Raw genomic sequence first — 13,198 nt, 5'->3', positions numbered from 1 at the left:
TGCTGCTTGGCCTGCTGTGTTCATCCAGCCCTGCACCTTGTTGTCTCAGTAAAGTTAATTGATGTTTAAACGCTAATTAAACCAAAAAAAAACTATTTTTAGTACAATTGAAAAAAAAGCAGAGAAAGCACTTTGCTGTAGCAGGTCATTCTGTCTTGCAAAGTAATGAATCATCCTATATTTCTCCCTACCACAACCTTCAAATGATATTTCAAGGCAATATTCCAAACTAAATAAATACATCAATAGTCTCCAGCTGAGAAGAATTGACACTTGGGTGCAATTGAAGAAAAGTTCTACCAAAATACCAACAGTACCATGTATTTATATGGCATTTTAAATGTGCCAGAGCATCACAGGGTAGTTCACAACTGTCTTACCAAACAAAATTTGATACTTGTTTGTCTCGCACAAGGCTGTGTACAGAAACTTGGTCAAGAAATTCAATTTTAAGCAGCACTTAAAGTAGAAATAAGAGAAAGAGCAGTTTAGGGAGACAATTCCAGAGCTTAAGGTCGTGACAGCAGAAAGTATGGTCTTACTGGTGGAGTGATTACCATGCACTTCAATTAATTAAAGGAACATATAATGATGTGAAAGGAGCAGCTAATTAGTTTACATAAAATCACTCAAAGCCTGTCTGAATGTGTATAATATATGTGAAATCTCTCAAAGCCTGTCTCGTTTTGTTAATTAGCTGATTTATCTCGTGTAGGAAAACTCCAAGCTTCTTGAGTGTCTCTATATTAACTCCTTCTCTCCTGGAATGCCCTCTATCCCCATTTCTAGATGTAAAACAGGACATTTTCCAAACCACAAGCATCTGTCATGTTTTTATAACTTCAGTAGCTTTAAGAACAAGTACTTCCCTAACTCCAGTTGCAGAGCAGAACTCCCACTGAATGAGTTATCTGCAAGCAGAATGTGTTTGGGCATACATCGTTTAAAGGGAAGTTTTTGGAATTATACTGCGAAGGTAAAACAGCCTGAAAGTTTAGATAGCATGTGGTGTGAAAATGAGAGCAAAGATGAGTTTTCAGCAGAATCTTTGATAATCCAGTTTGCAACCAGTCAGTTTACTGCTGCCATAGGATGATAGATTATGATGGTAACTGTTCAGTTAACGCATTGGCTTGGATCTTTTGGACTGTACACAGTAAAATATTTTAAAGACAAAGGTTCACAAAGAAAGGCTGATTGAGGTAAAAAAAAGGGTACTAATCAGGACATTTGAATTTTGGTCTTATTTAACTCTGCAATGGAGGAAATAAGGAGGAATTAAAATATTGGGAGCCAATAATCCAGCAACATACCTGCATGTTTAAAATTTAGCAGAAACGAGTTCGGCCATCATTGAGGCCGCTACAAAAGAAGGTGGGAACCTAATTAACATTTACTTTATTATCAGTACCACAGTTTAAGTTTGAAGTGAATGAGAAGAAGCCCCAGGCCACAGAATTCCTGGCAGCAGAAACAATATATACAATCTAGCCAAGTGCTAAAGAGCTGCTCCTTAAAGCATTTCTTCTGGCTCAGGAAGAACAGGAGCACTTGCCCAAGATCTCAGAAGAAAATCTTTACTCTCGGCCCCATCCACAAGCCTGCACTGAAGCCCCAGTGTCCCCAAACACTGAGCCCCTATTGTATCCGTAGTTGTCTCTTTCCCTTTCTGAGGACCTGCCATCTGTTCTCTCCATCCACCCTCGTGACAACTACCCACAACTTCCATCTGTATCCCCTGCTGTGACCATTCCCTGGGGACCCACCTTCAGCCTCCTGCTTCTTGTTGGTGTTTCCATCCTTTCGATGACGTCGGGGCCAGTATATCTGCATTGAAAAGTTTTCACAGCTTTTCATCAGTATCAGGCCCATTAATTATTGAAAGCACTTTAACTGCCACAAATTTGGTTATGAGGTCTCAAACTCCTAAATTAACATTTACTTTTTTGCAACATTTTTGTTCAGTCGATTTTAGTTTGCAGCCAACTGAATATTGAGCCTGGGTATTGAAATTTCTGGTCTTCTCCATTGATGCTACAGACTCGGATTCTCCAGCATCTGCAGTTCTTACTATCTAGGAATTTTACTAGCTGTTCATGATAATAGATTTTATAGTCAATGGGTTAGAAATTTTCAACGTTTCTTCATCTTGCAGATGTTTAACCTACTGAGTAAATGGCATGTAAGGTCTTTGTAAAAAATGAAAAAACACAAACTAGTCTCTAAAGCTACTTTGAGAACTAACAAAAACTATAATTATCTTTTATTTTTGCATAAATGTGTTAACTTGCAAAATATCCCCAAATATTTTGGTTTATTCAGACCCGTAGTGCCAGGATTAATTTGGATTTTCCATAGAGAAATTTCCTTTGATACACTGCCAGGAGCCTGTGTGTGTGTTTTCTGAACAAAAAACTACTTTAACTGTGGGAGGTGCACAAGTGAGACTACCTGCTGGAGTCACAATTCAAGTAAAGGTCAACCAAGAGACTTCTGTCCTATATAAATATTATTTGGATATTTATGCACTGCCTCATTCAACACATACCCATTGTCTTTGAAGTGATAAGATTCTAATTCTCACAATATTGCAAAATATAGCAACTTGGATAAAGAAACCAATACACGCCTATATTTATAGAAACCAAAGGAAACACATCAGTGATTACTTAGATAAGGATAAAGTTCCACAGAACATCAAAGAATAATCTTTATTTTTACCACCTCATTATAAATAATACATCTCTGGGTTTGTGTATTGTTGCTCAATTATACAAAAACAATTTAATCATTTCCATTGTTCTCTCTAAGCAACATTTTCATGTATATTTTCTTCAGAGTCGACGGTCTTCATCCCCAAATCTTCCTATTCCATTGATGAAGATATTGGTGAGCTGTTGATTCCAGTAATGAGGACAGGAGATACGAGTCAGGAACTGATGGTTATCTGTTCCACACATCAAGGTAAAAGAATGAATAGTAGTTGCCTCGAGAAATCTAATTATTACCATAGAGAAATGCTAACATCAAATGTAAGTAATGGATTATTCTCATAATTATTGCACTTTAGTTACTTGGAGATATCCAGTAACCATAGAAACCTAAAGATGCAGTGGTCATGGTCAACTATGCCTCAAGTCAAGGACGACATCTACACAGGGCTACAAGTTTCAGTCATAGGTCTTTAAGTGACTGAACAGTTGATTCTCAGCCTGTGGACCCATGGACATATGGGGCAGGTCAGATGCCCTGTGAGATACTGGAACCTGGATTGTAAGATTTACTTCTATTTTTACCCTGTCTGCCAGTGCTATGTCCCATCTATGACACTTGGATTCAAAGCGTGATGCAACTTGATGGCCTAGTTGTCTGGTGACTAAGTTCTGAGGAAGGGTCACTGGACCCGAAATGTTAACTCTGATTTCTCTTCACAGATGCTGCCAGACATGCTGAGCTTTTCCAGCAATCTCTATTTTTGAACCTCAGTTGCTTCTGTGCCACAACTAAAGTGCCTACCAAAAGCATACGTGCCCTACAATTTGTGAATTGCTGTGGGGTCTCTGCCTCTCTCTGTACTGGATTTGCAAGCTGTATTTGATCTCTTCAATTTCTGTATACAAGAGACACTCAGCCTGTCCTTGAATGTTGCCAAAACAAAACTGACTTTTCAAACGATGGCAGCGAATATTTGGCAGCAACGAACTCCTGCAAGCTAAAATGCAGTACACTGTAGTTAAACTCTTTTGCAGCTGTTTACTGGATGTTCTGGTTGTCCTGGCGTGAAACAAATTCTAATGTTCCACCAGACAACATCGCCCTTCACTTCCCATGAAAATGGGTACTACACCAACCAGAAACTATTATCAACCAGCACACAAATGCTGGCATAAGGTTAAAATACTAAATGGGTTAAAGTTAGAGGCTGCATTAAGCTCAAACCAAATGATGTTGTACAGTCTTGGTGAGCGGGATAGGGCCCAACAGCTTTGGATCTCTTAGAGTATAGTTCTAATATCCATATATCTCCTCATAGACTTTGCAACAGTGTTCATCATAATAATGTAACTTGTACGTGATCGCTGTCGTGCAATAAATTGCATCTTGTTTAAGAAAAGAGGCTTTTCTGATAATGATTCCATTGGTGGCAGTGAACTATCCTAACCACAAATGACCAGTTACCAAACACAACATTGTGACCAGCGGTGAGGATTGGAATTTGATTTAGCTGTATGGAATGAATCCCAGTGAATCCAGAAGACATTTCCATTTACAGCTTGAAAGACTTTACATCTTTAAGCATCACTGATACATCTCGACAGCAGCTGCAGGGGCAGGAACAATGGAGTTATCTGAAAAATGAGAGTCTGCACAGAAACCTGTGGAAAGATCAGAAGGGAGAAAAAGCACTTGTTGGTCAAGGCTTAGAATGTGGTAAAGAAGCACAGCAGCAAGTGCGAGCTGGTAGCTAGTCACATCTCGCAGTTATAGGTTCATTGGGATGCAAGAGATTTTCTGAGCAGTCCTGATTAGAGGTTCAGCTGGGAAGCAAACAGGCATCAGAGCTGTGTGAGTCAAGTTTTAAAAAAAGGTCCATTGAGGTTAGAGAAAGCATTGCACTAAGATCAAAAAACAGGCTGCGAGGGCTAGAAGTGAAAACTATCACTTACACCTTCTCCCATACAGAGCTGACGCCAAAACTGCCTCCAGTTTTTATTTTCAGTGCACTGACCTCCGAGGTCAGTTTATAACATCCACTTCTGAAACCAGAAGTCAGTACATCGGCACAGCAATCAGCGTGTGCGGAACCTCTGAGATACCTGGAGAGAACATTGGCTGGCAGCACAAAGCATGGCTGCAGTGTGGAAATCCAAAGCCGGACAGAATTTTCATGCTACATTTGGGGAGTAGAATTCTGTTAGTAAACCACCATGATGAACACCCCCTTCCCAAAGAAAAGGCTCCCTTCCACATCACTGTCCATGCTCATGCATGTACCAGTTTAGTGTGCGAGTATGGCAGCTTCTATACGTTGCTTACCCGGTGCTTGCTATGGAATGTTTTTGATATGAGAATCCCAGATGACACTTTTAATTATGTTTGTCTGATTACATTTGCTTAGCTGATGTGACAAGGAGACAATTTGTGCACACAGTTTAATGATCATGATTACATGAGGCCATGATATTGTGTTCTTGAACATTGAATGGCCTATTGGTGAAGTACAAATTGTAGCCAGATGGGTGGCATGACTGAGACAGTGAAGGTATGATTCCTGAATTGTCCCTAATGAAGGGCCTCCAATTCCAGGATTCTTACTCCACCACAAAAAAAAACTTTCTCTGCCAACGTTGCAAGTAGTGTCGGCCCTGTTGTGTGGCTGTTGTGCTGCAGTAAGTCTTTCAATCCAACCTGGCAACATTCCAACTTTGTTTCAGTCTGAGCAGCTTGGAGCCTTTGCGTACATCACAAGAGTTTATTGCCATCCTTCATATTGTCTTTTGTGTTATTGACCCTAGGACCCCATGAACTTTCAGTCTCTCCCTTTTCATTTACTCCCAGAGCCATGACCTTCGAAATTACCTTTATTGACCCTTCACTCTCCCCATTTAAAGGCCAGTACTACCATTGTTTCTGTGAGTACCTGTCCTCCAGAGCTCCTAGTTAGCTCCTTCTGACTGAAAGGTTCCACCATACTATCAACAATTAGAGTCATACAGCATGGAAAAAGACCCTTCAGTCCAACCAGTCCATGCCAACCATAATCCCAAACTAAACTAGTCCCACCTGCCTGCACTTGACCCATATCCCTCCAAACATTTCTTATTCACATACATATGCAAATGTCTTTTAAACGTTGTAACTGTTCCTGCATCCCACCACTCCCTCTGGAAATTCATTCCACAAATGAATCACTCTGTGTAAAAATGTTGCCCCCTCACGTCTTTTTTTAATCTTTCCCATCTCACCTTAAAAATATGCCCCCTAACTGTGAAATCCCCCACCCTAGGGAAAAGACACCTACCATTCACTTTATTTATAAGCCTCATAATTTTATAAACCTCTAAAACCAGAACTGGACACAGTACTCCAGAAGAGGCCTCACCAGTGTCTTGTACAAGCTCAACATGAGGTCCCAACTCTTATACTCAAAGATCTGAGCAATGAAGGCAAGCACACTAAACACCTTCTTAACACCCTGTCTGTATGTGATGCAAACTTCAAAGAATTATGTACATGAACCCCTAGGTCTCTCTGTTCTCTAATACTACTCAAGGCCCTATTTTAATTGCATAAATCCTACCCTTGTTTGTTTTACCAAAATGCAATACCTTGCATTTATCCAAATTAAATTCCATCTGTCACTCCTCGGCCCACTGACCCAATTGATCAAGATCTCTTTGTAATCTTAGATAAGCTTCTTCATTGCCCGCTATACTATCAATTTTGGTGTCATCCACAAACTTACTAACCATGCTTTCTGTATTCTCATCTAAATCGTTTATACAAATGACAAACAAAAGTGGACCCAGCACCAATCCCTGTGGAACACCCTGAAGAAGGGTCTCAACCCGAAACATCAGCTTTCCTGCTCCTCTGATGCTGCCTGGCCTGCTGTGCTCCTCCAGCTCCACACTAAAGGAAAGTGTAGTAGGATTGAAGTGATGCCTGAATTTGCCAGATGATTGAGTGAGATGAGTAGTTTGCTGGTGGCACGTTGTTTGGATAATGAGTTGAAGTGGATAATGGCAATGGAGCATGCAGAGCTGTTCTTATGAAGAAGCAGCTGTATGATGACTGGGACAAGTATTCAACAAGCCAGGTATCCACTCTGATTCTGATCCTCCATGTAGGAGAGGAGAATTGAAAGTGACATGTAAAGAAGGTGAGTTACATCTTTAATGAGTTGAAAATGCATGGAAATAAGACTTTCACCACTCAACAGTGAGATTCTGGAGTTGCGCTTTACAACTTGAGGGGAAAGTAGGAAAAGTATTTCTTGACTCCAAGTATCTGATTCTTTTTTCATTCTCACCATTTTTTCCTACTTGTCTCATCATCGCTGACACCAGAATAAGGAAAAGGAAAATTGCACCCTTAGTGTCAGATTGTAGCTTTGTCTTTTGGTAAAGGAAGAATGGCTGTGATAGATTGCTTTATACACCACAATTTAAAGGAAATGAAAGTGGTTTGAAAATTGGGAAAAGAATAATTTGGATACAGTGCATTCAGCTCAATCATATTGGACTAGCTGATGGTAATGGCTTATGTCATGCTTTGCTTTAAATTACCGGCAGCTGCTTTTCACATTAGCACCTTTTTGTTTTTTGCGAGGAGATTGCTTTTCAATCGGGGAGGGGCATGGTTTTGAACCTGCTTCCTTATTCTATTAAACACCTACGGCCTTAAATGTATCATTTTTGTGTCATGACTTAAATGTTCTGTGCAGGTCATACAAAATAACTCGCAGCATCCATTCTGTGAACTTAACACTAAAGGTTTTCATCAGGAAGACAATTCATTTCTTTGTGCTACAGCTGACAGTTGTTGAATCCGAGTCAATATCCATTTAATTTCAAGTTACTGAGCAAACCAAAATGCTGAGGCTTTGAAATGAGATATGTTGGGGTTTAAAGTTTATTGTTACTTCAAGTCAATGCATCTCACTCTGGTGGAATTACCTTCACAAAATCTCCTGTTGTCAACTCTTACTCTTGAGGTTCACAATATACATTTTGCAGGGTGTTGACTGTACCTGTTGCTTGATAGGATACATTTCAAAAAGCTAACAGGATTTCTAAAACATGCACGAGAATGTCTGAGCAGTAGGGTAATGTACTTTAGAATTAATATACTTTAAATTTGATCAAAGATCAGGTGGTTAGCACTGCTGTCTCATAGCGCCAGGGACCTGGGTTCTGTTCTAACTTTGGTTGACTGAGGGGAGTTTGCACATAGTTTGCATGGGTTTCCGCTGGATGCTTTTGTTTCCTCCCACAGTCCAAAGATGCACAGATTAGATGGATTGGACATGCTAAATGTTACAGCTATGTAGAGGATTACAGCTATGTAGAGGTGGGTGTTGGTTTGGGTGGGATGCTCTCCAGAGGGTTGGTGCAAAATTGATGGGCCAAATAACCTCTACCTGCACTGGAGAGATTCAATGATCCTATCATCCTCATCATTGAGTCAGTACTCATTTGTATCGTGCTATACCATGCCCCTGGAAATTATTACAAACTTTGCAAAAAGTATTTAAAGTATAAGTTTAAATATTATGCTGTAAAAGATCAGAGTTAGGTCTGTCTTAAGTGGCATTGGCGCTTGGACCACTGCAATTAGGTTCATAACATCCACATGAGAAAGTAAAGCTGGATTTCAGTCGAACTTCTCATCTGAAAAATGTTGCATCCGATGGTGTAGTACTTCCTTGGTACTGCAATGGAGGTCAAATTAAGTTACACAATCCAGCCATGGAATTGGGTGTAAAGTCTCAAGCTTCTAATTTAAATGCAAGAGTTGATGGTTCAGTGACAATTTTAGAATGACATTTACTTTACACAATAGTGACAAATTTGCTAGTGGGATGGGTGGAGGGGCTCTGAAGGCTTTAGTCTTTAAAATCAGACTTGGGGGTGATAGGGCAAGAGTGGGGGAATTGGAGGCCTTAGAAAGGAACAAGGGAGGTTGTCAATGATGGGAGGAGGAAGCCGGTGGTGGTGGGGGGAAATTACTTCAGGTGACTAATTGGCATGCACCCCTTAACCAAACAGTGCTTACTTCATTTTAGCTTTCAAGCTTCCCAATAGTCCGAAAATATGGTCACACAATATTAAATCCAGAATGATCCATAAATTTGAGAAACGTAGTCTAAGTATAGTATTCCAAGTTTCAGCCCACCACCTACCAGCATGTCGGTCACTCTCCTTTTTTTATCCCAACTCATATCCATTAGGACTAGCAAATTGCAAACGTGTTGGGGTCAGAATTCAGACTTTTTAATACGTTAAACTCTTGCCCAACTCAAACCTACCCATGCTTTTTGGCTTTAAAATTTCCCTGAGTAGTGCTGCCTTACTAAAAGCTAAAATAATCATACAAAGCTCAATTATTACCAAGATTTCAATAAACTGCAGTAGTGAATGTTTGGAATTTTCATATGCTATCCTCCACAGTTAGGAGGAGAAGCTGGATCTGTGGTTATCATTTTTTTTCCTTCCAAACACTAACATCATTGATTGAATGTTTGGTTCCAAGTCAGGGAACAATTTGAAGTGGTAGAGTTTCATTCAAGACATATAGGGCGCCACATTAAAAAGCAGTGGCTTAAATGTGATTTTCTGAAGCATTATAGCCTCGTGGCCACACCATTTTTTAATTGGGAATTGTGGTTATTCTAGTTAAATAGAGGATGAGTTCGGGAAGCCGAGATATAAGGTTTTTGCTTACAAAATGATTGTTACATCAGGATATAATAAGTCTGAAAACCTGCCCCTCTTTCTGAGCATAATGTGGACACCATTTAGTAGAAACACCTGTCCTGATTTCATGCTGCACCAGCTCAGTAGGAAGTTCATAATCCAGTTTCCTATTACTAATTTAAATTTCACCCTTAAAGAGTCAGTAATAAATTAACATCTTATGTGATGCAGTATATATGAGCAAGTTGAACCACTTCGAAACAAGTAATAATCTTTATTAGCAGAATAACCTTGGAACTTAATGGTATCTTGTTCATTCTGATTTGAAATGTCTTACAAATTTACTTATCAGATCATTCCACCTGATGTATGGATCACTTTGCAGAACAAGAATGATCAGCTGTGAAATACTTGGTCTTGGGTGTTGGTGCTAAATGAACAGTATCAAACTGGCCACCCATCATGCACAGCACCTGATATTTAATTCATTGACTACAATGGAGCTAGATATCGGGAACTGACTAAAAAAGGGCAGCTGATCTGATACTACCCGAGATGAATTCCTACCCCGGACAAATTAAATTTTCAAAGAAAGAGATTATTTAGCTTTGATTAAATGGTCTAATGTGAAATCCTTTGATCCTTTCTGCAGGCAGTGCGACTGGCACTATTCCATCAAGTGTGCTGTCTTACTCAGACTACATCACTCGAGCAGAGGATCACCACAGCGTCATTCGTTTTGACAAGGATGAAACGGAGAAATTATGCCATGTAGTCATCATTGATGATTCTCTGTATGAAAATAAGGAGACCTTTAACGTCACACTGAGTATGGCCATGGGGGGCAAAATAGGAGTACACCCATCGACTCAGATTATCATCCTCCCAGATGTGAATGATGGTAAGTCCCAACCTTCTTGATTTTCTGCATCACATTTTTCTATGAGAGCTAATAGATATGTCTGAACTAGTCTGTTCGACATATCTTTATAAAGACCATTTTCTTGTTGGACTGCATCTAATGTAAATGATTTTCAATTAAGACTTCAGGTTATCCACTGTTATTACAGGTTCAGCTCATAAGCATTTTGGTATTCTTGGTTACATTTTGTGAAGTTGAAAGATTTCAGTTGATCCAGTAAGTTTAGATATTTTATGCAACAGAAACCATAAGTTGATGTTTCTTTACAGTTACAGTCCTACAGAATTCTGAACTACATGAATGAACGTAGAGCAAAGTTCTATATTTGTCAGAATATTTTTGGTTTTACCTATATGAACTTCATATAATAGTCAAGGTGGATTGAACATCTAGTTAATGTATTTTAAAGCTTTCATATTTAAGAAATGAGTTTGATTTTCTATGAAGAATGAACACCGCAGTTTTATCCAACACATAGGTACGGGATCGCATGCTACGTCTGGCAGGCCAAGCTAACGTTCTGTTCAATATATCAAGCAGTCTCCCGATTTCAAGAAATTCACCACCTTGTGTTTTGTTTACAACACTGGAGTCAATAGAAATCATCATCTTAATAAAATCTCCAAAAAACTACTAAATTGAGCATTAATTCAGCATTCTTAGTTCTAAGAAGAACTGTTTATAATGTTAACAGAGAAATGTTATCAGATTATGATTAAGGAGTATTTGGAATTCAGTTCAGTTCTGCCTTGCACAGAAAAGCCAGCATTGCTACCAACAAATGTCTGTAGGTGACCACAGGTTGCATTATACTTTTACTGACTAATAATTGAAAATAGGAGCAATGTTTAATATGATCATCTCAAACCCTCAGCAAAATAAAATGTAACAACTGAATTAGACTTTCCGAAAGAATAGAAATCTGTCAATTTGTTATAAAACACCTCAGTCGAATAGATAGTCAGCAAAATGTCATCCATTTTTCATCTTTAACATGGGAATTAGATGGGAATGTGCATACACCTAATTCTGGTACTGGGGTATTCATTTGTTTTTGTAAAATTTGTTCATGGGAAGTGGGCGTCATTAACAAGATCACTACTTATTGCTCATTACTAATTGCTCTTGAGAAAAGCATTGGAAACGCAGTTGGCTGCAGCCTTGCTATTGTGTAATTAATTTGTCCATGTACTATTTGAAATGGTTCTTGGAAGATGTGTTATTTTTGTATATATAAATTACCATTAATCAGGTTTAACTTAGTTACCTGTGATAAGTTACATTGAAACATTACTTGCTCATTTGTCGTTAGAGTAGAGAGAAGCTCAACTCGTAGCTTGATGACTAATGTATTATCTTGACTACTGAGTCTGATTTCAAGTTGTAAATGCAAAGAAAACTATTTTCTTTAAATGGTGCCTCCGTGAAGATCTTTGTCACTTCACCTCAACACCTTGCTCAAGATAAACGAATCCCATTTCATTAAAGCCATTCAGTGACCCATAGTTTATCCCTTGTCAATATGAACACCGAGCAATGTATGTTTAGAAAAGAAAGATCAAAACTTTGAATGACCTGAGCAAGGAGTGTTGAGTGGAAATATGCTGCATTTCTTTGAAAATTATGGAAAAGGGACATATATTTTATATTGGGGGCCAGCAATTTTAAGGCCAATTTTCTGCTCCCTCGGCTGATCATCATTCAAACAGCCACCCTATTGATATGCAGTGTTTTGAGCTGTTTTATTTAATGTACTATACTTCCTTTTAACCTTATTTTACATACAATTTCAAAGCCTCAGTAACCTCAATAAAACACAAGAACTCAACTGAGGGAGATGCTCCAAAGCAATGCTGTTACAATTAGTTCCAACCAATGCTTGACACCTAATAACCAAAGTGGTTATGTGATAGCGACAACACAGTGTGGAGCTGGAGGAACACAGCAGGCCAGGCAGCATCAGAGAAGCAGGAAAGTTGACGTTTCAGGTTGGGACCCTTCTTCAAATTCCTCTGATGCTGCCTGACCTGCTGTGTTCCTCCAGCTCCACAATGTGTTGACTCCAGCATCTGCGGTTCTTGCTATCTCTGATTATGTGATAGCATTATGTCCAAAATGTATACCATGAAACACAGGCCCGATAAAAGTTGGAAATTGTGTCCTCACTCAAGTTGCATTTGGTAGCAGGGAGGGCATTTAATCATGATAATGAGAAACTCACTACCTCCATCCTAATTAAATCCATGGCAGGCAAGCCTGTCAATAACTTTCCTGTTGTGCTGCTTGATTGCTGCCCTTAACTCTCAATTAATATACTATTCTGGCATTAAAATAATCACAGCGCCATACTTTTTCTGCCTTCAAGTGAATCAAAAATTAATCTGTTGGAAAATTCTAAATATGCAGTATTGGCACTCTTAATAGCTTTGCCACAGGCAGATAATTCAGTTATTAAATAAGTTAATATTCAAACGAAATTGTGGATCATACAAAAAACATTTTTTTTCCAAGAAAAGAATGTGCTTTCTTGTAGCTATCCATTCAGAATGTTATAGTTTTGTTCTCTAAATTGTACTGAAAGTTTCAACATATCTGATTCTGTTTATGTCAGCTGTTTGTTGTAAACATTGTGGCTTTAGATTTCATGAGCTATTACGTATGAGCAGTCTAGCTCTACCAGTGCATTTCCAAATGGATTTCTTTATCTCTTATCTCTCTTGTATATTAACCTCCTGGTTATAAAGAGTTTAAAGCTTGCAATTCTTTCTGGTGCTGAAATTCTGCCCTTTCTACCCAATACATGAAACCTGTTGCATCCTGTTCCCAAGTAGGCTAAACATCCTGTGAGTGAAAGGTT

The 13,198-nt window shown here is 38.9% G+C and overlaps 1 protein-coding gene across 1 annotated transcript in view; it reads left to right on the top strand.

Moving 5' to 3' along the window:
- Nucleotides 1–13,198, top strand: part of LOC109917255 (FRAS1 related extracellular matrix 2) — a 223,505-nt gene that overhangs the window by 110,440 nt on the left and 99,867 nt on the right. Inside the window, exons 5-6 of the mRNA XM_048598312.1 lie at nt 2,839–2,964; nt 10,072–10,320. Coding sequence (XP_048454269.1) covers nt 2,839–2,964; nt 10,072–10,320 — 375 coding nt within the window. The remainder of the gene's footprint in view (nt 1–2,838; nt 2,965–10,071; nt 10,321–13,198) is intronic.

The sequence above is a fragment of the Rhincodon typus genome, chromosome 6 (genome assembly GCF_021869965.1).
Source record: "Rhincodon typus isolate 14 chromosome 6, sRhiTyp1.1, whole genome shotgun sequence".
In the NCBI taxonomy this organism is placed as follows: Eukaryota; Metazoa; Chordata; class Chondrichthyes; order Orectolobiformes; family Rhincodontidae; genus Rhincodon; species Rhincodon typus.
The sequence above is the reverse complement of the archived record's forward strand: the minus strand, read 5'-3'. Positions and strand labels throughout refer to the sequence as shown.